The 21,209-nt window shown below is 52.2% G+C and overlaps 1 protein-coding gene across 3 annotated transcripts in view; it reads left to right on the top strand.

The window, feature by feature from the left end:
• ctnna2 (catenin (cadherin-associated protein), alpha 2) overlaps window positions 1-21,209 on the top strand; it is a gene marked incomplete at both ends in the record, with an annotated part of 330,311 nt that overhangs the window by 293,316 nt on the left and 15,786 nt on the right. For all 3 annotated transcript variants that reach the window (XM_084454220.1, XM_084454221.1, XM_084454219.1), the window contains 4 exons: window positions 10,824-10,916; window positions 12,740-12,896; window positions 13,643-13,843; window positions 20,268-20,419. In XM_084454220.1, the coding sequence (XP_084310346.1) occupies window positions 10,824-10,916; window positions 12,740-12,896; window positions 13,643-13,843; window positions 20,268-20,419 (603 nt within the window). The remainder of the gene's footprint in view (window positions 1-10,823; window positions 10,917-12,739; window positions 12,897-13,642; window positions 13,844-20,267; window positions 20,420-21,209) is intronic.

The raw sequence follows: 21,209 nt of genomic DNA, 5'->3' as shown, positions 1-21,209 counted from the left end.
CTGAAGTCCAAATGTCAACGGGAGATCGGAAAACGCCATCATCTGTGAGTGTGCGCGCGTGCGAGTGCGTGCGTGACGGCAGGTGACAGGTTTTGTGATGAACACGCGTCTTAATTAACCTGTTAATTCTGTTCTCAGGTGATGCTGACCTTTCACCTTTCACATTCTCACACGCACACTCCCCCTGTTCACGCCCCGGGGATAGCGCCTGTTTAAAAAAATGTCCGACGGTGACATTTGCTTTGGAGCAGCCGAGGTTCTTTAAGACACGATCACCACTGATGGCTGAGCCCAGCGATGCCCGTCTGATCATTAGTCTCTCGCTGGCTTGCATCAAAAGGCTTTTTTAACGCTGGCCAGTGTTATTGCCATTATCACGCGTCTCTGCTGACGTCAGTCTGTGCAAGGGCAGTAGAGAGAGGGCAAGGGCAGCGGAAAGAGTGTGGACTTCCTGTAATGTAATAGTTCAACTTTTCCTTTTAAGAAAAGTTTTTTTAGGTCAGACTGTTTAAGTCAATTCATATCACTCTCCCTCTCTCCCCCGCTCTCTCTCTCTCTCTCTTTCTTTCTCTCTCTCTCTCTCTCTCTCTCTCTCTCTCTCTTTCTCTCCCTCTCCCTCTCCCTCTCCCTCTCTCTCTCCCTCACCCTCATTTGCTCTCTATCCCGGTGGAAAGGTCGAGGCATTAAGTGCTGACAACGGCTGACCTTTCCCTAGACGCCTGTCTATTAACCAGCGGTGTGTTTGTGTGTGTGTGTGTGTGTGTGTGTGTGTGTGTGTGTGTGTGTGTGTGTGTGGAGGGAGGGATGGGGAGGTGTGGGCGGGTTGGTTGTAATAATGCATTTCTAGTGCATGTACATGTGAGCGTTGCCTAGAAATGTCAGCAGGCAGCCGGGCCGGTTCTGGCATCTGATCCCCGGGCCGCTCTGCTGGTATCAGGCCGCTCTGCTGGTACCAGGCCGCTCTGCTGGTACCGGGCCGCTCTGCTGGTACCGGGCCAGATCACTCAGGCAGGAAGAGGAAGGGACAACAGTTTTTCCAGGGAGAAGGGACGACACCCTGCCTAGGAGAAGGGACGACACCTTACCTGGGAGAAGGGATGACACCCTCCCTGGGAGAAGGGATGACACCCTGCCTGGGAGATGAGAGAGAGAGAAAAGAAGGGATGACAGTATGGCGGATGTCAATGAAGACTCTCCATTCAGCAAGCTCATTGGTTCTAAAGTAGGCGTCGGCCTAGCGCGTCCTGGAAAGCAGCCCTCAGCCTACTGGCCCGGCAGGCGTGATGGACGACACAGCTAATGGTTTCCTCACGCCGGGCGTGACGGGCGCGGGAGGCTGTTTGGTATTGATGAGGCATTTCTACACGTGTAGAAGGGAAGCATACTAAATCAGTTACTCTTCGCTGCATGTCACAGTGGGTCCACATGGAAACGGTACACACCAGGCAGACGGAAATAAACTGTGACAGTCGCCTCCGCCGAATCACCAGACTGAGAATTATCTGTAGGAGTGCAGCTATGTTGTCTGAAGCGGTCATTCAAAAAATAACTGTTCACGTCTCGTTTTAAAGAGCTATTCACATTAAATGTGGGAGTTTGGGCTCCGGCTTTGCCAGTAACAGGGTTTCGCTACAGCCTCACAGATGTTGAGATGAAAAGAGAATTTCGATAGATAGATAGATAGATAGATAGATAGATAGATAGATAGATAGATAGATAGATAGATAGATAGATAGATAGATGGATACTGTAGAAGTTGCAAGGAAAGAAATAAATCCAAGACACATTTAAATTATTGTTAAATAGATAGTAGTAGCAATAGTAAAACTAACCTTAACCTCATCAAAATGACCCCTTTTTAGCCTAATACATGTAGGCCTATTCTTTCTGCGCATGTTTGCCCCACGCCTGAGCCAGATCTTACAACTAATCAGCCACAGTGCACATTGCCCCCAGTAGCCTACTCCATGATAGTGATTTTGAAAATTAATGAAAAGACTCTGTATTTGCAAAAAGTGTATGAACTCCGTAGGGCTGCACAATTAATCGTTAATTAATCGAAATCGCGATTAAGACCTCCGCAATTAACTAATCGCAAAACCGCAATTAATGTGATTAATAATTTTGCTTTGAATTGAGTGTGCTAGGACTACATGGACGAATCACAGGCGCTTATGCTGTGACCAATCACATGAATCACTGAGTGCGCTGTGCGCAGCAATTTCACTGAGAAGACATATAGCAGTAGGTCAAGACAAGTATCACAAGAGTACCCGTGAGTAGTGAAAAAATGAGCGAAAACGAGGTTAGTGAGTTAGTAACAAGAAAGGGATCAACGTCCGTGATTTGGGAGCATTTTGGTTATTATATATTAATATTATATATTAAATATTAATCACAATTATTAATCGCAATTACCATTTTGAAGCAAATAATCGCAATCGTGCAGCCCTAGAACTCCGTGTGAAACTGTCATGTGACCCTCGGTTGAGATGCAGGCCTACGATTTCCCTCGGGCATCGCGGAGGCGCCAAACATTGTGCATGTCCAAAAATGATATTCTGATGAAATGTTTTGGGGCATGTAAAGACATCTTACCCCATCAAGATGTACAAACTGTACAAAAATATACACAAATACTAAAATCAATGAAAAAGTAAAAAATGAAACTGTAATCTGAGGACTCTTCACATTAATAGCTGCCAGCTATTCACAATATACACAAAACTTACTAATAATAACTATCCTGACGAGAAAAGACTGGCACCAGAGTAGGACGTCTTAGCTCCCTCCAGGCTGGCTGAGGGCCAGGGTGTCCCGCCAGTCAGGGGAGGCGTTGAACACTCTGATGGCGTCGGGTAGGAAGGACCTAGGGAAGCGCTCCGTAGAGCAGGGTCAGGGTAGGCCTGCAGCTGAAGGAGCTCCTTTGACAAGACCAGAGTGTCATGAAGAGGGTAGGAGACACTGTCCATGAAGGCTCTCATTTTGGCCGGCGTTCTTCTCTCTGACGCTACGGCCATCGGGCCCAGGCTGACCCCCGGTACTGAGCCCGCCCTCCTGATCAGCTGGTCTTCGTCCGCTGCTTTGATACAAAGCGCTGCTTAGACGCCTCAGCGCCCCCCCAGGCCTGGTGCAGATAAAGCGTCCAGGCTCGCCTCCAGCAACCGCGCCGGAGCCCCGGGGATTATTTGCGCATAAGATACTTATGATACTTATGATGCGGTATGATACCGCATAAGATACTTAACGGCGGGGGCCGTTCATCCATCCGTCTCAGCGACCGACGCGCTCTTCCGACGACGGAAGCGCTTTCACCCCCTCTTGAAACAGTGTTTATTTTTTTATTTTTTTTATTTTTTAACGTCCGCCGCCCGGGAGGGTCTGGGGGAACGTGTGGACAGACTAGGGGGGGAAGAACCCACAGGTCCACTTTCATAATTGCGCCTCGGGTGCCAAGGGCCGACTGCTTGGCTTGCTCTCTCAGAGAGCCAGAGGTAGAGGGGGAAGAGGAGGGAGGAGGAGCGCGGTCGATACTTGACCGGAAACAGCCTCAGCTCTGAGAGGGAGGGGAGGAGAGGAGGGTGGAGGAGAGGAGAGGAGGGGGGAGGAGAGGAGAGGAGGGGGGGAGGAGAGGACGGGGGAGGAGAGGAGAGGAGGGGGGGAGGAGAGGAGGGGGGGAGGAGAGGACAGGGGAGGAGAGGAGAGGAGGGGGGGAGGAGAGGAGAGGAGGGGGGAGGAGAGGAGAGGACGGGGGAGGAGAGGAGAGGAGGGAAAGGACCTCTGGAAAAGAAGGATCGAGGATCGTTTCAGGTCGAGAGAACCATCTACCTGACGGATCGGCGTTCTTTCTGCCTGTGCAGGGTCCATCTACAGCAGAGAGAGATCTATCCCAGTGTGTGTCTCGCTCTCTCTCCCTCTCTCTCTCTCTCTCTCCCACTCTCTCTCCCTCTCTCTCTCTCCCCCTCTCTCTCTCCCTCTCTCTCCCTATTTCCTTCCGTACCGCCCTGTCACTCACAGCAGTGCGAATGAGATAATGTATTCTGGAGCCTAATTAGTGTGTGTGTGTGTGTGTGTGTGTGTGTGTGTGTGTGTGTGTAAGCGTGCATAATACAGGAACACAGTCCCACTATCACACACACATACACACACTCGCACACGCGCACTCACGCACACACACACCTGTCCCAAATCAGCTTTGTGGATGGTTTATATTGACCTCTCTGTGTCCCTTGCTGAGCTCAGTAAAGTTTTATACAGGAGGTGTCCCTCCATTGCTCTCAGAGTGCCCGTCTCATCCTTCTCTGGCTCTCTCCATTCACTTTTTACCACGGCCATAGATCCCACTCACAAGTTGTAGAAGGATTCCTGGGTTCATGACTGTAGGAGTACAGTAGGCTTCGGGCCCTGGCGTTCAGCAGCCTAGCAACCTGGACACCGGGATCATGTTCACTGGAGGTGTGTGGTGTGTTTGTACAGTTTGTGGGAGCGGGTGGTTTGTGTGTGTGTGTGTGTGTCTGTGTGTGTGTCTACCCCTGTGCTCCATGTCATGCGACATTTGCGGGGGTAAAAAAAACAAAACATTGAGGGAATAGTCAAGCCTCCGGTGCTAATGTCTCCGGTGTTAATAGCCTATCATTTCAGCCTGTTAGAGCATCTCGGACGCCACTCAGGCTGTCATGGAGACGGTAGTGCGCTGCGCCATTCTCCGCTGACCTCTTGACATCCCAGGAAATTCATGCACTCGTTTTTTATGATCCATTACACTATCACACGGTCACTGAAATTGTACCTCTTCTTATTCATTTACTGTAATTGTGGTTTACTGCACTCACAGCACTGAATATGCATAAATCGGTTCCATGCTAGTCAAGCAGACTCTTTTGTGCCGTGGAGGTAAAAGAGAGAGAGCAGCCAGAGAGAGCAGCCAGAGAGAGCAGACATGCGGTCGGACACCAGGAGTCGGCGTACACCCCGAACACGAGCCTCGTGGGAGGCCGGAAGGTCGCCGGTTCGATCCCCCAGCTCAGTCGAGACCCAGCACGCCTCTGCTTGCCTCTCGGCGTCACAGACCAGGGGGGGGGGGGGGGGGGGGGGGTGGGGGGGGGGGGGGGGGCGATGGCTGCGGCGGTGGGGGGGCGACGGCGTGCGGCCTCGCGCTCGCCCAGGGAACGGGCCTCCGCGCGCTTCCACGGGCACCCGAACCGTAGACAGAATCCACACAGACCGTTTGGAGACGTCACAGCATAGATGACTGTTGACAGATTCCCGCCGACGGCAAACCGTCCACGACAGAGGCGCCGGTCCGGCGACATTTCGCAACGGCGTAAAAGCCGAGGCGTTAGATGGCCGCGAATGCTGGTGGAAGGGTGGATGCTTACCCTTTGAATTAATTTGTTTTGAGAGAAAGAAAACACAAAGCAGTGTTGATGATGATGATGCCCGGCTAATTTTCATGACTCTTTTTAAAGAGGTTAAGATTCTCAGCCTGCAGTCTGTTTACTTCTTCAGGCTTCTGTTGCGTTCTTTACTTTACCGATGGAGGAGCTAATTAAATAATTACCGAGCGTTGCCGGCGCCTCAAAACCGGTGGTTACCCTGGCAAATAAACGCCTTGGCAGTCAATTTGCAAGCTTGAATGTTTCTGTGCGTGTGTCCGCGTGCGTGTGCTCGAGTACATGTGTACTCGAGTGTGTGTGTGTGTGTGTGTTCGTGTTCCCAATGAGCCCATGCCCCTGGGTTTATGTGCGGAGGAGTGTATAACTCACCCCCCCCCTTTCCCTCCGAATTAGCCAGCCCGTCCCCTAAGGAACGCCAGTGACCGAAGCTCATCTCCGTCGTGATTTAGGGAGTCGGCGGTGGGGCTGCTCAGTGCATTAGAGTCGCACACAATTTAGGTCCTCGCTGTGTCTGAAAGGAGGGTGGGATGGGGCGGGAGGGAGGGGGTGGGCGGGTACGGGCTTGGCGGGGGGGGCGGGTGGGGAGCTGCTCGATCCGGACTGCCGCAGCGGCGCGGGGGGGGGGGAGGGGGGGGGGGCAGCGAACGCAGCCATGTCTCCAGGACGCGGGTTTCGTAGCACGGCCGTTTGAGGCTCTTGAATCTTTTGGCTCGTCGTCAAATGGCAGGTTGACTGGCCGAGGAGCGGGAGAGAGAGAGAGAGAGAGATAGAGATAGAGATAGAGATAGAGATAGAGATAGAGATAGAGATAGAGAGAGAGAGAGAGATAGAGAGAGAGAGGGAGAGATAGAGATAGAGAAAGAGAGGGAGAGAGAGAAAGAGAGAGTTGTGATCCACCTCAGGTTCAAACCTCACTGCCACCAAGAACATTGGGCTAAATTCACCACAGAAAGGGTTCCAGAATGTGATGAATAAGTCGACACTTCAATACATGAGCGACATCAGATAGAAATCCCGTTTGATTTTCGGCACATGGTAAAAACCATTAGCATCACTGAGACATATATGTGGTATCCAGCTGAGGAACTTGAATATGCCTTGTGATGTAGCCGTCAAATCAAGCAAATGAACCTGTAATCAGGCTGGAAAGCATTCTTCCCGAGGCCGGGAAGCTAAGTGTACATACATATTTCATGAATTCGTTTGGCTCATTATCCTTTAATGGGCGAAATGGGAAGGGGGGGTTAATTTCGTACAGCGCGGGTCATGGTGCCTCACGTGTCTTAATTCCACCTGACGTCTCAGGGCCATGACTTAATGTCCAGCTCACTTACCCCTGACAGCCCCCCCCCCACCCCCCCTCCCCCCCCCCCTCCTCCCAGACCGCCCGGGACCCGGGGATCACGTCTCATTACTCAAACAAACATACAAGAGAGTCCTTCGGGACTGTCGGCCCAAGAGATGAGGGGGGGGGGGTTGAGAGAGAGAGAGAGAGGGAGGGAGAGAGAGGGAGGGAGAGAGAGAGAGAGGGAGGGAGAGAGAGAGGGGGGGGGGGGGGGGCAGAGCAGCACTTAGCGGGTTGTACTGTAGGGTCCGTCGGCTGAATCCCCACGTGGAGTGTTCTCCTTCACCTATGTTGACAGGTTGATTTATTTATTTAATTACTGTGCGTATGTGGTAGAGGGCGGAGAGAGTGTGTGCGCGTGGGATGTTTTATTTACTGTGTGTGTGTGTGGGGGGGGGGGGGGTCTGCGCGTGTGTGTGAATAAACGTGCGATTGCGTTTTGCTATTTGTGCGTATTAGCTGGGGACAGACCCTCCTTGTCAATAAAACCACCCTCCGCTCAACAAGTTAAACGTCCAGCCGAAGAGCTTTCTAATAGAACAGAGTGCTTCCGTTTTGGGAGGCCATAACTCAAATGTCACCCCCCCCACACACACACACACACACACTTTCCTCCTCCTCCTCTCTCTGCACTTCCTGTCTCATCCTGCCTCATCCCCAGGCTGGTGGCGCGTGTCACCTTGGCTGACAGGAAGTCCATTAATTGTTTTCCAGGGAGCTAGCTGGACTGCGGTGTGATTTATCTGACCCACGCACTGCAGGCCGGGGTTTGGGCTGTCCTAACCGCAGGGCGGGGGGGGGGGGGGGAGAGCGTTCCAGGAGTGGCGTTACACGGCTCCAACACTCTCACGATTCTCACTGCTGTAACACCCCCACACACACACACACACAATCCCCCTTAGAGGTTGTGCCTGACTTTGTTTCATGTCTGGCGCTTCTATTTTGGAAGTGATAAAAGGAGAAAGGAACGTTCCTCGCGGGGCCGCGGGCGCCCCGGGGGGCTGGAGGGGTCCCAGGCGCGTAGCGAGGCTCGCCGCAGTGAGAACCCTCGTCAAATTAGAATGGAGGTGATTATCTGAGGCTGAGTGAAATGGACAAAATCGATAGTTCTTTGTTAGAGGCTAAAATGAAGAGCGGCAATACTGCAGCACTCTCTCTCTCCCTCTCTCTGTCTCCCACACTCACACACACACACACTCACACACTCCCAATCCCTTGAGTCATGAATTTGCGGCTCGAACATCCAGGCCGGCATCAGCATAAGCCTTGTGGCGAGGCGAAGCCCCATCATCTCGTTTTCTTTTTTTGTCGTCCTCATTTTTTGGGGGGGCGGGGGCGGGGCAAAACCCTCCTCAAAGGAGACGAGAGAGAGAGAGAGAGACCGGTCAGCATTGGTGGCCCCACATCAGCAGAGAGAGAGATAGGGTCTGGGGTGGGGGGGGGGCAGAGAGGTGGGGGTGGGGGGGTCAGCAGGTTCGAAGTGTGGGGGCAGGTGGGGTGGGCTTTTGTTAGTAGGCTCCCCCACGTTGGCGGGCCGCACTGCACAGTGCATCGTGACCTCGGGTGGGAACGCTTCTTTTAACAGCGGCGTGACACCTCTTCTGACTCGGTAACATTCCATTCACGCTCTGTCTCTTTCCTTACCCCTCTCTCTCTTTCCGTCTCTCGCACGCACAAACACGCACACACACTCGCTGACACACTCCTCTCACGGAAGCGCGGTGCGATCCATCAAACCCCGGTAGCTGTCACTAGCGGCGGGAGACGTGGGTCGTAAGCAAAGAGTCTTCTGAAGCAGATTTGATTTCGGCGTAATTCACCTGCGATCGAGCCCGACGCTCCCCGCCACGCCGACGGGCGTGTGTCTCTCCCCCCCCCCCGACCCCCCCGTCCACCAGTCGATTACACGGAATGCGAAGCCATGAGAATTAAACCACGATTTTCCGTTCTGTCTGTGAGCGTGATTGCTTGTGAGCGCGCGCGCGTGTGTGTGTGTGTCTCCCCCCACCCCCCACTCCCCCACACCCCCACCCCCCCCCCTGCAACTCTTGGCAGGTGTTCGGCGCAAATGAGAATTTGCTGTCAGTCGACTTACCTGGCTGGATTAAAGGTGCGATCGTTATTAGGAGCGAATGGGACGGCGGCGACGGAATGCATCACCAATTGGTTACTGATTTTGCCGCCGCGTTTGTCAAGTCGGCTCTATTAATCCGAGCAGGTTTGCGCTGGTGCGGAGGTGCCTAGCGATGCAGGATGCACACCGATGAAACTCCCTTCATTCTCTGATCCCTAAAAACCTGTCTGTAAGAATGCCAGGTCCTGTATAGTAAACTGACATTTCGGGAACCTTTATATATCTATCCTATTACATTCTATTCTATTCTATTGTGTGCAGCCTACATCGACGTATACAGCATTCTATATAGGCTACTATACATCTGTCATCAATTGAGTCATTCCACAAGCCCCGGTTTCACGTAATGGCGCCCGGTTGTAAGTGAGGTGATTTCAACCACGGCCGTTAACGTTTTTGTTGCAGCCGGCGCTTTTTCGACGCAGCCGGCGCTTTTGACAGCGGGTGAACACAGACCTCTCTCTCTCTCTCTCTCTCTCTCTCTCTCTCTGCCGTTCTACCGGCAGGCTGACGGCATGGAAGTCGCCGGTTGATTCGTGGGGACTGACAATAAAACACCAGCGCTGTCCCTTTTAGCTGTCCCCAACTCTGAACGCCAGGCTCCATTCATCATTAACGGAGCGCGAGCTGGGAATGGGGCTAACCAGCTGTCCCGCAGATACACACTCCCACACACACGTGCACACACACACACAACACACACTCCTCTTGGAGGAGAGCAGGTCTGCCGCTGGATGCAGGCAGACATAAATGAACCAGGGAGACGTTCTTGTTGAGCACCACCATCTGGATCCTTAATTACACAATCAGATGCCTTTTTGCACCAATAAGCCCCACTGATGTTTTAGGCTGACTGGTAATGAACCCAAGGCACTCGGAGTATAAAAAAAAAGGCTCTTACTGTGGATGGGCATCGGTGTCCAAGACCTTTTCTTCCCATCCTGTTAGAGTTGTTAGCAGTGCCTTTTTAATACAAATACAAAAAAACTTTTTCTGGGTAATTGTGCTTTTGAGTAATCTGGCACAGGGTGCGCCATGGCAATGACTTCACAATAATGCCAGAGATGGAGGAGAGGAGCGATAAATGAAATACCTTTTTTCTATTAATCTCTCTCTCTCTCTATCACGCGCTCTCTCGCTTGCTCCCTCAGTTTCCTTTTTAGAAATATGCCCTTGAGATTGCCCAACTGGGAGAAAGAAATATCACATTGTACTGTGTGATCTGAACTATTCAAATATCAGCTTTTTGTTCCCAAAATGAAAAATGGAACAAGCAGAAGAGGGAGAGAGATGAGGAGGAGAGGAGGAGGTGAGGAGGAGAGGACGAGGAGGTGTGTGTGGGGGTTACCAGCTCTCGACATGAGGGAATAACAAATAGCAATCTAACAGTTGAGCAGAGGCCCTCAGCCCGTCTGTACATATTTTGCCCTGGCATTGCCTTTCCAAGCCAAGCATTAAATCCTCTCCCTCCCTCTCTCCACCCCTCTCCCTCTCTCTCTGTCTGCCGGCCCCGAAACATGAGTCAGAGAGGCAGCCTCTCTCTGGAACGCCTCGTCTGAACGCTGTCAGAGTGGTACCGCGTGTGGGCAGCCGTGTCTGTGTTCAGTGGTTTCAGGTCAAAGCAGCTGTAACCAGGTCAAACTAATAGGGGGGGAAAAGTACTCTTGTTAGGCGTTTCCACAGCACCAGGGTGGGTCCTCTTCCTGCAAATGAGCCTGACAAACGGGTTGAAAGACCGACTGAATAGATGGAATGTGCTGGTTTTATGCTGTTGCTATGCTTATGCTATTTTTAGTCGGTCGCCCAGGTCACTCGGGGAACTCGGCTCACACAGAACCGGCGCCGGTGTTGGCTTTTCTAATGTCGTGAGCAGACGCGTCCAAAAGAAAAGGGCGAAATGCACCTTTAGGTGTACTAACACGCTGTTTCCGCTTCCTCCCTCCTGCAGGTGGCCAACCTGGCCTGTTCCATCTCCAACAACGAGGAGGGGGTGAAGCTGGTCCGCATGGCCGCCACGCAGATAGACAGCCTCTGCCCACAGGTAAGAAGACACCCCCCCCCCCAAGCACTGGGCACTACCATCAGCCGGCACAGAGGGGTTTGCAGGGTGGCTCGCATTCACACAGAGCCGTAACAAGCCCCGACAAGCCATAGTGGTACAGTCCGGAGTAAAAGCACTAGCGTCTCAGCGCCAGGATCAGATATTGAAGCGAGGCGACCTCGTCGGTGACCCGGAAGTGACCGGCCGGCAGTGGCGGCCCGGGGCTCGGTCCAGTGGGTCCTAACAGCGCCGCTGCTCCTCCCCCACTTCCCTTGAACTTGAAAAAGCAATTTGTGACCTTTTGAACACAGCCCACATCCAACGCATGCTGTCGCTGAGGGATACAAATAAACAAAACTAAAAAGCGGAAGGTGGTATTTCTTTTTTTTTTGCACCTTCAAATGTAATTATGAAACGGGGTGAAAAGTTGGGTTTTGAAGTCGATATCATCATATTTAATATGCCTGAGTCATTGTTCTGGCACTACTTTTTTTTTTTACATTTCTTGTATAATCTATCATTTATGATCTACCACTTTATTTAATAGTCAATGATCAAAACCTCCCAAGTGCACCTCTCGGCTAGCATCCATTTAAGAGTTAGATAAGAGTAGTAAAACTAGTCTGCCAGCCGACACTCCACCGCAGGGGAACTTTGTATGGGTGGAGTATTCTAACTCTTTGAGGTGTGGGAGACAGAGGGAGGAGGAGAGAGAGGGAGAGAGAGAGGAGAGGAGAGAGAGAGAGGACAGAGAGAGAGGGCAGAGATGAGAGGGATATAGCAGAGAACTGAGAGAGGGAGAGGGAGGGAGGAGAATGAAAGCAGAGAAATGAAGACATAGATTCCTGGGGCCCTTAAAGTCCTCAGGGTTGTGACAGAGGGGTGCGTGGTAATCGAGCTATTGTTCCCAAGGTTAAGGGTTGTAGCTCATTGGACCCAGGGCGGAGGGAGGGAGGGAGGTAGGGGGCAAAGGGATTCAAGATTCAAGGTGCAGCACCCCAGCTGAGCACACCCACCCAGGGCTCAGCTCCCAGGTAAAACTGACCCGGGGGCGGAATGGAAGCTTCTGGAAACTTTAGAAGTGAGTTAGTTTCCACCCAGAAGCCTTTAGGCAAGGGCTGGAACACACCACGGGAGCCCGGGAAGAAAGACAAACAAATAAATAATTGAGCAGGCTCAAATTAAGAGAAGCCAGGGGAAACGGACACTTTTCATTGGAGGTATAAGGGGAAGAAAAGAGAATTTGAACCAGATGCTTTAGTAACCTGTGTGTGTGTGTGTGTGTGTGTGTGTGTGTGTGTGTGTGTGTGTGTGTGTGTGTGTGTGTGTGTGCGCGTGCGTTCGTTCGTGCGTGCGTGCGTGCGTGTTTCCAATATCAGCAGTCCTAGACTATTGGATAAATAACGTAAATAGATAGATAGATAGATAGATAGATAGATAGATAGATAGATAGATAGATAGATAGATAGATAGATAGATAGATAGATAGATAGATAGATAGATAGATAGATAGATAGATAGATAGATAGATAGATAGATAGATAGATAGATAGACAGACAGACAGACAGACAGACAATTCATTGGACAGGGCTTTTTCTTTTAAGGATTTTATTTTGGTTTGTGAGCCTTAATAATTGAGCACATTGTATTGGAGAAGTTGGCCGACCTTTCAATCCCAGCTGAAGCACCCTAGAGGTGGCTTGAGGCTACGTGCTGAGACTGCTGAGTGGGCGTTTAGGAAGAGTTTAGAGAGGCGCACACACACACACACACACACACACACACACACCCGCACTTTAACCCTGTCTCTCTTTCCCTCCAGGTGATCAACGCTGCTCTCACCCTGGCCGCCCGCCCCCAGAGCAAGGTGGCCCAGGACAACATGGACGTCTTTAAGGACCAGTGGGAGAAGCAGGTGCGCATCCTCACCGAGGCCGTGGATGACATCACTTCCGTGGATGACTTCCTGTCCGTCTCTGGTAAGGGCTACAGGGACCAGGAACCGCACTACTATCTATTACACACACGCACACACAGGAACGCTCACACACACGCACACACACACAGGAACGCACACACACACACGCACTCTCTCACACACACACACACACACACACACACACACACACACACACACACACACACACAAACACACAGTAAACTCTAACACATACAGACAGCAGTAGATGGGTCTGTTTTGCACAACTGTGTCCTGAAAAAAAGACTTTACAACGACAATCAAAGCGTCACAATAAATCCTTAGTCAGATAACACCATGCTATTTGACAGGCTGGCACTGAAAGACGCTTTTCATAGATAATGATCAACTTCTTTCTCGTCAGTCAGCAGCAGGCTAGCAAGTTAAGCAGTTGAAGAAAACAAGACGATGAGACACTTCCTGTTACAGTTATTGGAAAAGAGAAAGAAACGGTTGTCAACACATCCATGACACTGTTGTAATACAGACTGAAAGATCTTGTTGTGACACCTCTGCTTTTTCTCCATATGTCCTTGGGTGTCATTAGAGGCACTGGTAAACAATAGTTGTCATTAATAACAATAGCTGTTATATTGTAGGTGTCCTCTGAAAACAATAGCAAACATATTCCAATAACTCATCTTCTCCCTTCCTCTCTCTCTCTCTTTCTCTCCAACCCGCCCCCCCCCCCTTCCCACACACACACACACACACACACACACACACACACACCCCCGACCGCCGCAGAGAACCACATTTTGGAGGACGTCAACAAGTGCGTGATCGCCCTCCAGGAGGGCGACGTGGACACGCTGGACCGCACGGCCGGCGCTATCCGGGGGCGGGCCGCCCGCGTGGTCCACATCATCAACGCCGAGATGGAGAACTACGAGCCGGGCGTGTACACCGAGCGCGTGCTCGAGTCCATCAAGCTGCTGTCGGAGACCGGTGAGTACGGGGGGGCGTGGCGCCAAGACGCCGCCGCATGTGGACGTGCAACCCACACAAACACACACACACACATTCTTGCGCACACACACACAAATTACCGTGTGCACACACAAGCACAGACACACACACACATTCCCATGTGCACACACACTCACACACACACACCCCTCCTACACCTTTGGGCATATATTATTTATGGTTGTACAGGCATGCAAGACCAGCAGACACGCAGAAACACTTTCATGAGGAGTAGACACACACACACGCACACACACGCGTGTGCGCACCTGTGCCTGAGCCAGGTCAATAGCTAACAGACACACTCTTAACTACCTGACGCACTAGTATCCCACAATCCACAGCAGCACCTTAGCTTTCACACCGTGAAACCCAGGATACCACCTGTTCGCTCTTCCGCCTCTGGCCCCTCTCATCCATTTTTCATCTGCTTTTTTTTTCCTTTTTCCTTTCTCTCACACTCCCTCTCACTGTATAATCTTTCTCCACCCCTCCCTACCTTTCTCTCTTCCCATCTCTCTCTCTCTGTCCCTCCCTCCCTCTGTCCATCTCTCTCTCTCTCTCTCGCTCTCTCTCTCTCTCACCACCTCCCCTGTCCGTCTCGCGCCAGCTTACAGGAGATACCGGTTAGGCCCCGGGGCCAGAACCTGCCGCGGCGGAGGCCGGCTCCGAGGAGCGAAGAAGGGCCCCTCCCCGCATAGCTGTGTGCAGACGAAAGGGCTCCCATGTTAGGCTGTCACCTCGGTTAGCTAGCGCCTTACTCCATCAGCCTGCGAGGGAGAGAGAGAGGGGGAGAGAGAGAGAGAGAGAGAGAGAGAGAGAGGGAGAGCGAGAGAGAGAGGAGGTAGGAAACTCTGGGAACCTGGAGGTAAACAGAATAAACCTGGCTTCAGGTGGAACGCCGTAGGCCCGTCTTGTTGCGCCTGTGTTGCTATGTTGTTCTGGCCAGGCGATCAACGACTGTGTCCCAGTCACCACTAGTCTGTTCTCGAGGCGGAAGACAAAAATAGGTTTTCGGTTCCGCTCCGAAAAATGCTGGACGTGACAAATTGGGCCAGGGGAAGGGATAACACGAGAGGAATGGAACCAGGGTGTAGTGTCCAATTAACGACATCATCACCCCCCCCCCCTCCCCTTCCAGGCACCCTTTGTCTGCTCTCCGTCACTCCCTCCATCCATCTCTCCCTCCCTCCATCTCCCCCTCCCTCCATCTCTCCTCCCTCAACCTCTCCACCCCTCCATCTCTCCCTCCCTCCATCTCTCCTCCCTCAACCTCTCCACCCCTCCATCTCCCCCTCCCTCCATCTCTCCTCCCTCAACCTCTCCACCCCTCCATCTCCCCCTCCCTCCATCTCTCCTCCCTCAACCTCTCCCTCCCTCCATCTCCCCCTCCCTCCATCTCTCCTCCCTCAACCTCTCCACCCCTCCATCTCTCCCTCCCTCCATCTCTCCTCCCTCAACCTCTTCACCCCTCCATCCCCCCTCCTTCCATCTCTCCTCCCTCAACCTCTCCACCCCTCCATCTCCCCCTCCCTCCATCTCTCCCATTAGGGTCAATTTAGGAGGGGCAGTGAATCTATTGTTGCTCTCGTTACAGCCGTCTGCCGGGATCATTAAGAGACAGAATCAGCTTCCCTCGAGTGGCTCTGAGCAACGAAACAACATTAGGACATAAATGTACTTAGGGACATATGCGCTGGCATCGCCTAACTGGCTGAAACCAACACAAACACAAACAAACACAGTAGGCTAGCTTTATATATATACACACACACACACACACACACACGCACGCATTTTACTATATTTTGAGTATTCTGTTCTATTCTGTTCTCTTCTGCTATTCTAGTGCTATGCTATGCCTTGCTGTATTGCCGATTGTCATACATTTGTTATGATTCAATTTAATTCAGTTATGATTAAATTGAATTGATCCTATCTATCTATCTATCTATCTATCTATCTATCTATCTATCTATCTATCTATCTATCCATCTATCTATCTATCTATCTATGCTCCTGATGATCAGCTAGACATGGAGGCCCCATAGAAACACACACACACACACACACACACACACACTTACCAATGTCACTTGGGGGTGGGTCTAAGTGGGGGTCTAAGGGGAAAGAGGATGACTGATGATAAGACTTCATAAAGAGTGTGTTAAGGCCTTATCAGGGGTCAGCGAGGCTAACGAGAGTGAAACGCCACACTGTTAGGCTGCTTCCTCCCCCTGCCCTCAGAGAAATGAATACAAACTGCCAGCGTGGCTCGTTTTTCAGCGGAGGATTAGGACAATGGAGGTCTTACTATGCATAGAACGGACAGATTCTCCCAGCCTCTCCGAGTCCGACGCGGTCAGAGGACTCGCTACGACCTCGGCCGGCCGGCCGGCGCGCTCGACCGCCGACGCTAATAGAAGAGTACGACGGGCCGCTTGGTTTGTCATCCCTTGTTCTTTTTCTCTTTCACGCTCTCTCTTTCCACCCCTCTCTCTCTCCCCCCCCCCCCCCTCTCTCTTTCTCTCTCTCTCTCGACCGCCCCCCTCACTGTCGGTGGGTTACTGAGCAGCGACGGGGAGGAGTGACGTAGGACCCCCCGCTGGCACTCTCTCACGCCCTCGGAGGGCATCGACTCCACTCCGGAGAAGGAGTCAATAGTTGTCACAGAGAATTTTCCGGAAGTGATTTGAACTGGGCGGGGGGGGGGGGGGGGGGTCGGTAGCTGGTTGCTGATGCTGTTGCCCAGCCTGTCTAAAACATGCAGTGTGTGTGTGTGTGTGTGTGTGTGTGTGTGTGTGTGTGTGTGTGTGTGTGTGTGTGTGTGTGGGTTCATCCACGTGTGTGTCCGCCCGGGCTGACGGATTGACCCCTCTCTCTCTGACAGCCGCCCGACCCGGGCAGCTCATCACGGCCGTCTGACCTTCGACCTCGGCCAATCGCTCTTCCCTCGCGATCGAGCGCGGCGAGATTTACGACGCGGGTTAACGCAGACAGCACGCACACACACACACACACACACGCGCGGACCTAGGATTGAAGCACGCCCTTGAAAGGGGTGGAGGTTGGTGGGGAGGGGGGGATCGATATCCTAATAGGAAAGCCGTTATAGCTTCTCGTCTTTTAGTCTCCCTCCCTCATCCCCTCCCTCATCCACTCCCTCATCCCCTGGACAGTCCTCCTCTCCGTCCGCCTTGCTCTGCCTCTCTCGGCCGGGTGAAGGAAAAGAGGGAGAAAAATAACACGTGTTTCAAGTCGGTCATTAAGATGGCGCCTGGAGATGGTAGATTAAAAAGCGGATATATGGCCGACGTTATTGTGCCATTTAGAGGAGCAGATTGGTTCCTTTACTAGCACGCGGACAATAAATGTTATTTTACTAGGATTTGGGATATACGTGTGCAGTATATATGCTGAACATCACACATGCACACACACACCTGTTCCTCAGCCACACATAAACAGGCACACATACACACACATACACAGACACACACACACACAGAGTGTCATTGACTTGATGGGAGCCAGCCCCAGCACTAGCCATTCATTCGGCTCACAGCACAGATGATCACAGGCCGCCAACGGCACTTAGCTGTCGAGGGACGTCGGCGTTCTCGCCGCCGGAGAACGAAAGGTCCCTGACAGGCCTTGTTGAGACGAGCGGGGGGAGAGGCGGGGTGAACGCAGAGAGGGAGGAAACAATGTTCCGTCTGCGGCTTCGAAGCCTCTCGCCCGCGCGTCGGCGGTCTGCGGCGCGGGCGCACAAACACACGTGTACCGCGGTCGCTCCGGAAAAACGTGAGCCATCGTCTCCCCAATCCAATCTACTGCTGTGATGATGGTGGGAAAATGAGTTTATGGCCTGAAATGGGGAGTCAGAGAGAAAGAATGAGAGAGAATGGAGACTCAGACGAGCAGAGAGGAGAGGGGAGGAGGGGAGAGGAGGGGAGAGTAGAGGACGGAAGAGGAGGGGAGAGGAGAGGAGAGGAGAGGAGAGGAGAGGAGAGGAGAGGAGAGGAGAGGAGAGGAGAGGAGAGGAGAGGAGAGGAGAGGAGAGGAGGGGAGAGTAGAGGACGGAAGAGGAGAGGAGAGGAGAGGAGAGGAGAGGAGAGGAGAGGAGAGGAGAGGAGAGGAGAGGAGAGGAGAGGAGAGGAGAGGAGAGGGTGAGAAGAGAGGAGAGGAGAGGAGAGGAGAGGAGAGGAGAGGAGAGGAGAGGAGAGGAGAGGAGAGGAGAGGAGAGGAGAGGAGAGGAGAGGAGAAGAGAGCAGAGGAGAGAAGAGGAGAGCAGAGGAGAGGAGAGAAGAGCAGAGGAGAGAAGAGTAGGGGAGAGGAGAGGAGGGGGTGAGAAGAGAGCAGAGGAGAGGAGGAGAGCAGGGGCGAGTAGGGGAAGGAGAGCAGGGGAGAGGAGGGGAGGGGGGAGAGGCCTCTTCAGCAGTGGGTGGGAGGTTTAATAAAAAGCTGACTATGGGTGTTGGGCTAGAGTCAGCAGTATGAGCTGGTAGGTACACTTAGACAGTTTAGCTGAGGTTAGGTTGTAGGAGATTGCAGAGGGAGGGAGGAAGGGAGGGAGGGAGAAAGTGAGAAGGGAGAGAGAGACAGAGAGAACGGGAGGATGAGAGAGAGAGAGAGAGAAGTACTAGGGGCCGGAGAAGTCCTCAGTCTTAAATCAAAATGGGGGTGGAAAGCCTTCCGGTCCGACCTGGCAACCGGCTCCCTCGGAGGCGAGGCACAAATCATAGCGCTGACACGGCCCGGTTTGAAGGTCAGCGGCAACCGCTTAGGCGTCGGCCGACGCCAGCAGAGGCGCGTTCTGCCGTTTCCGGCGTGCTCCAGTCCCAAGCCCCTCCCCTCGCGCCAATTTGAGCATCCATTGTGAAAGTACTGCTCCCCATCTACCCAACTTCCTGCCTGATTAATAGTTTGGCTTAGGCGAGGGGGATCGGAGGAGGGGGTTGTTAAATCCATTCCAACATGGTCACGTTCAATTCCCTTCATCATTTCTCAACCGGAATGAGTGAAATTGCTACTTATACGCCATCAGCAACTTTGCCCATTAGAGGCCGCGACAAACCTTTAAATATTTCTATTTAAAAAACGCCTCCCATCGCATGTTCCCCAAAGCCTATTTTACGCCTTACCCCGGTAAGTGGATTAATCTGAATTAAAAATGAATAGGAAAAATGAGAGAGACTCTTAACTCTAGCACTTTGTATATTTGGTATAATATACCCCAGTGTTTTTTTCATAATAGTTTCTGTGTGTGTTTCACATATACTGTACCTCGAACCAGCAAATTGATTTGGCTCAGTTCACAGTAAAAGCATGGGGAGGCCACTGAGGGGAACGACCGTAAAAACCAGCCAGCCTGTCAGGGTTCTGGGGCAGAGCCACTAGCCGAGCCGCTGCACCAAACCCGACCCCCACCCCCCCCCCCCTCCCCGCCCCCCACCCCCCCGGTCTCTATCCTCATCAGACCCTTCTCTCCTCTTCCTGTGGATCCCAGACGTCAGATCTCTCCCAAAATCATGTCTCTTTTTGTGTGTGTGTGGTTGTACCGTATTTAATAGAGCTCTATTTCAAGCTGTCAACTGTTGCAGGTCCAGTCTGTTTTTCACAGTTCTGTCTGGGTAGACGTCTCTGTAGCAGGTGCGCTGTGTGCCCGGGCAGACACACATTAATAAGACATCGTGGGCGTCCAATCGCTGTGACTCATCTGCCCGGTTATGTAGCCCGGCCTGCTCACGTATTCATTCATTCAGTGTGTGTGTGTGCGCCGTACGTTGATTCAGATTTCCACGCTCACGCATGTGAACGCTTCTGGGAGCACACCGATGTCCCCACCCCCGTTTCGCTTGGTAACGTACGTAATGGGGCCCCCTCCGCATGAAAACATTTTGTTTTTGTCAGCGGCCATTTTGTTTTCACGCTTTCGCCGTGCAGATTTGAAGTTCCGTCAACTGGAGTCAGGGAGCTAGCGTGTTTACACTCATGCACGCACGCACGCACACACAAACACACACGCGTGGATGTTTGACAGGCAATGACCCTGTCTCCCTGTAGCCTGGCCAAGGTGAAACGGCTAATTGGCGTGTGAGAGGATGTTGTGGGGATTCGCCGCAGACATCTCGCCCTTTTCCTGAATGTGACCAATCGAGAGTAGACTGACAGGTAGTGTGTGTGTGTGTGTGTGGGGGGGGGGGGCTACTCCAATGAACCATTTCTGACATGTAGAGCATCTGCCCTTGGCGTGGTAACACGCCGTCATCTGTCTCCGCCACTTTGATATGCCCCACCCCCCCTGAGGGAGTGGCACGCTTTGGAGGGCTCATTGCGGACCGACTCTGACCCTTCTGTCTCCCTCTCTCCTCCTCTCTCCTCCTCCCTGTCTCCTCTGCAGTCATGCCCCGGTTCGCCGAGCAGGTGGAGGTGGCCATCGAGGCCCTCAGTACCAGCCCCCCGCAGGCCTTTGAGGAGAACGAGTTCATCGACGCCTCGCGCCTGGTCTACGACGGCGTCCGCGACATCCGGAAGGCCGTCCTCATGATCAGGGTGCGTGACCCCACTTCAGCACGCGCCGGGTTTCGCTTCCAACGAGTGTTCGTTATTAGTTATTATGTATTCTTTTGTGGCCGTGTAGAAAGGCCAGAGAAGTATCTTGTTCACATGCTACAGTGTAAAGGTGATGGTTTTGTCCGTAAGGTTAAGATCAATGCGGCCTACAGATGTAAAACACACGCTAGGGTTCTGTCAGGATTATATCGTCATGTTTTGACTGGAGCTGCCGGTATCGTTGTTGCAGTGACTCCACGGCAGCCATCGGAAGATGAACGTTACTATTTTAACTGACTTAAGGAGCCGACACACTTTTGTCTCAGTACGATGCCGCTTTAAGAACTGACGGAATATGACGGAATACTGGTTCCGTTTTGGTTGCGGACGCTTAACTCAAGTCAACATTTATTCAACTAACAAGCTGGAAAGTTCCCCAGTGCAGCTGTGCGAAAAATAACCTATGAAAAAATAATAATTGAAAAGACCAAATTATGGAAATCTTTTGATGGTAGTAAATATTGCGGAACAGGCAGCTTTGAAATGGCAGAAACTGTGCATCCTAATTAAAAGTTGGAGAACTTTGAGATTTGGAGGAAAACAAACAATATTGTCCCAGTTGTATCCTACGTCTTAATGGTGATTTATGTTGCTGTGTGTGTGTGTGTGTGTGTGTGTTTGTGTGTGTGTGTGTGTGTGTGTGTGTGTGTGTGTGTGTGTGTGTGTGTGCACGTGTGTGTGTGTGCGCATGCGTGCGTGCGACAGTATTCCTTTAAACATCAGCTGGCAG

Source organism: Borostomias antarcticus, assembly GCF_949987555.1.
Source record: "Borostomias antarcticus genome assembly, chromosome: 20".
Lineage (NCBI taxonomy): Eukaryota > Metazoa > Chordata > Actinopteri > Stomiiformes > Stomiidae > Borostomias > Borostomias antarcticus.
Note: the sequence above shows the minus strand (reverse complement) of the source record. Positions and strands in the feature narration are given on the sequence as shown.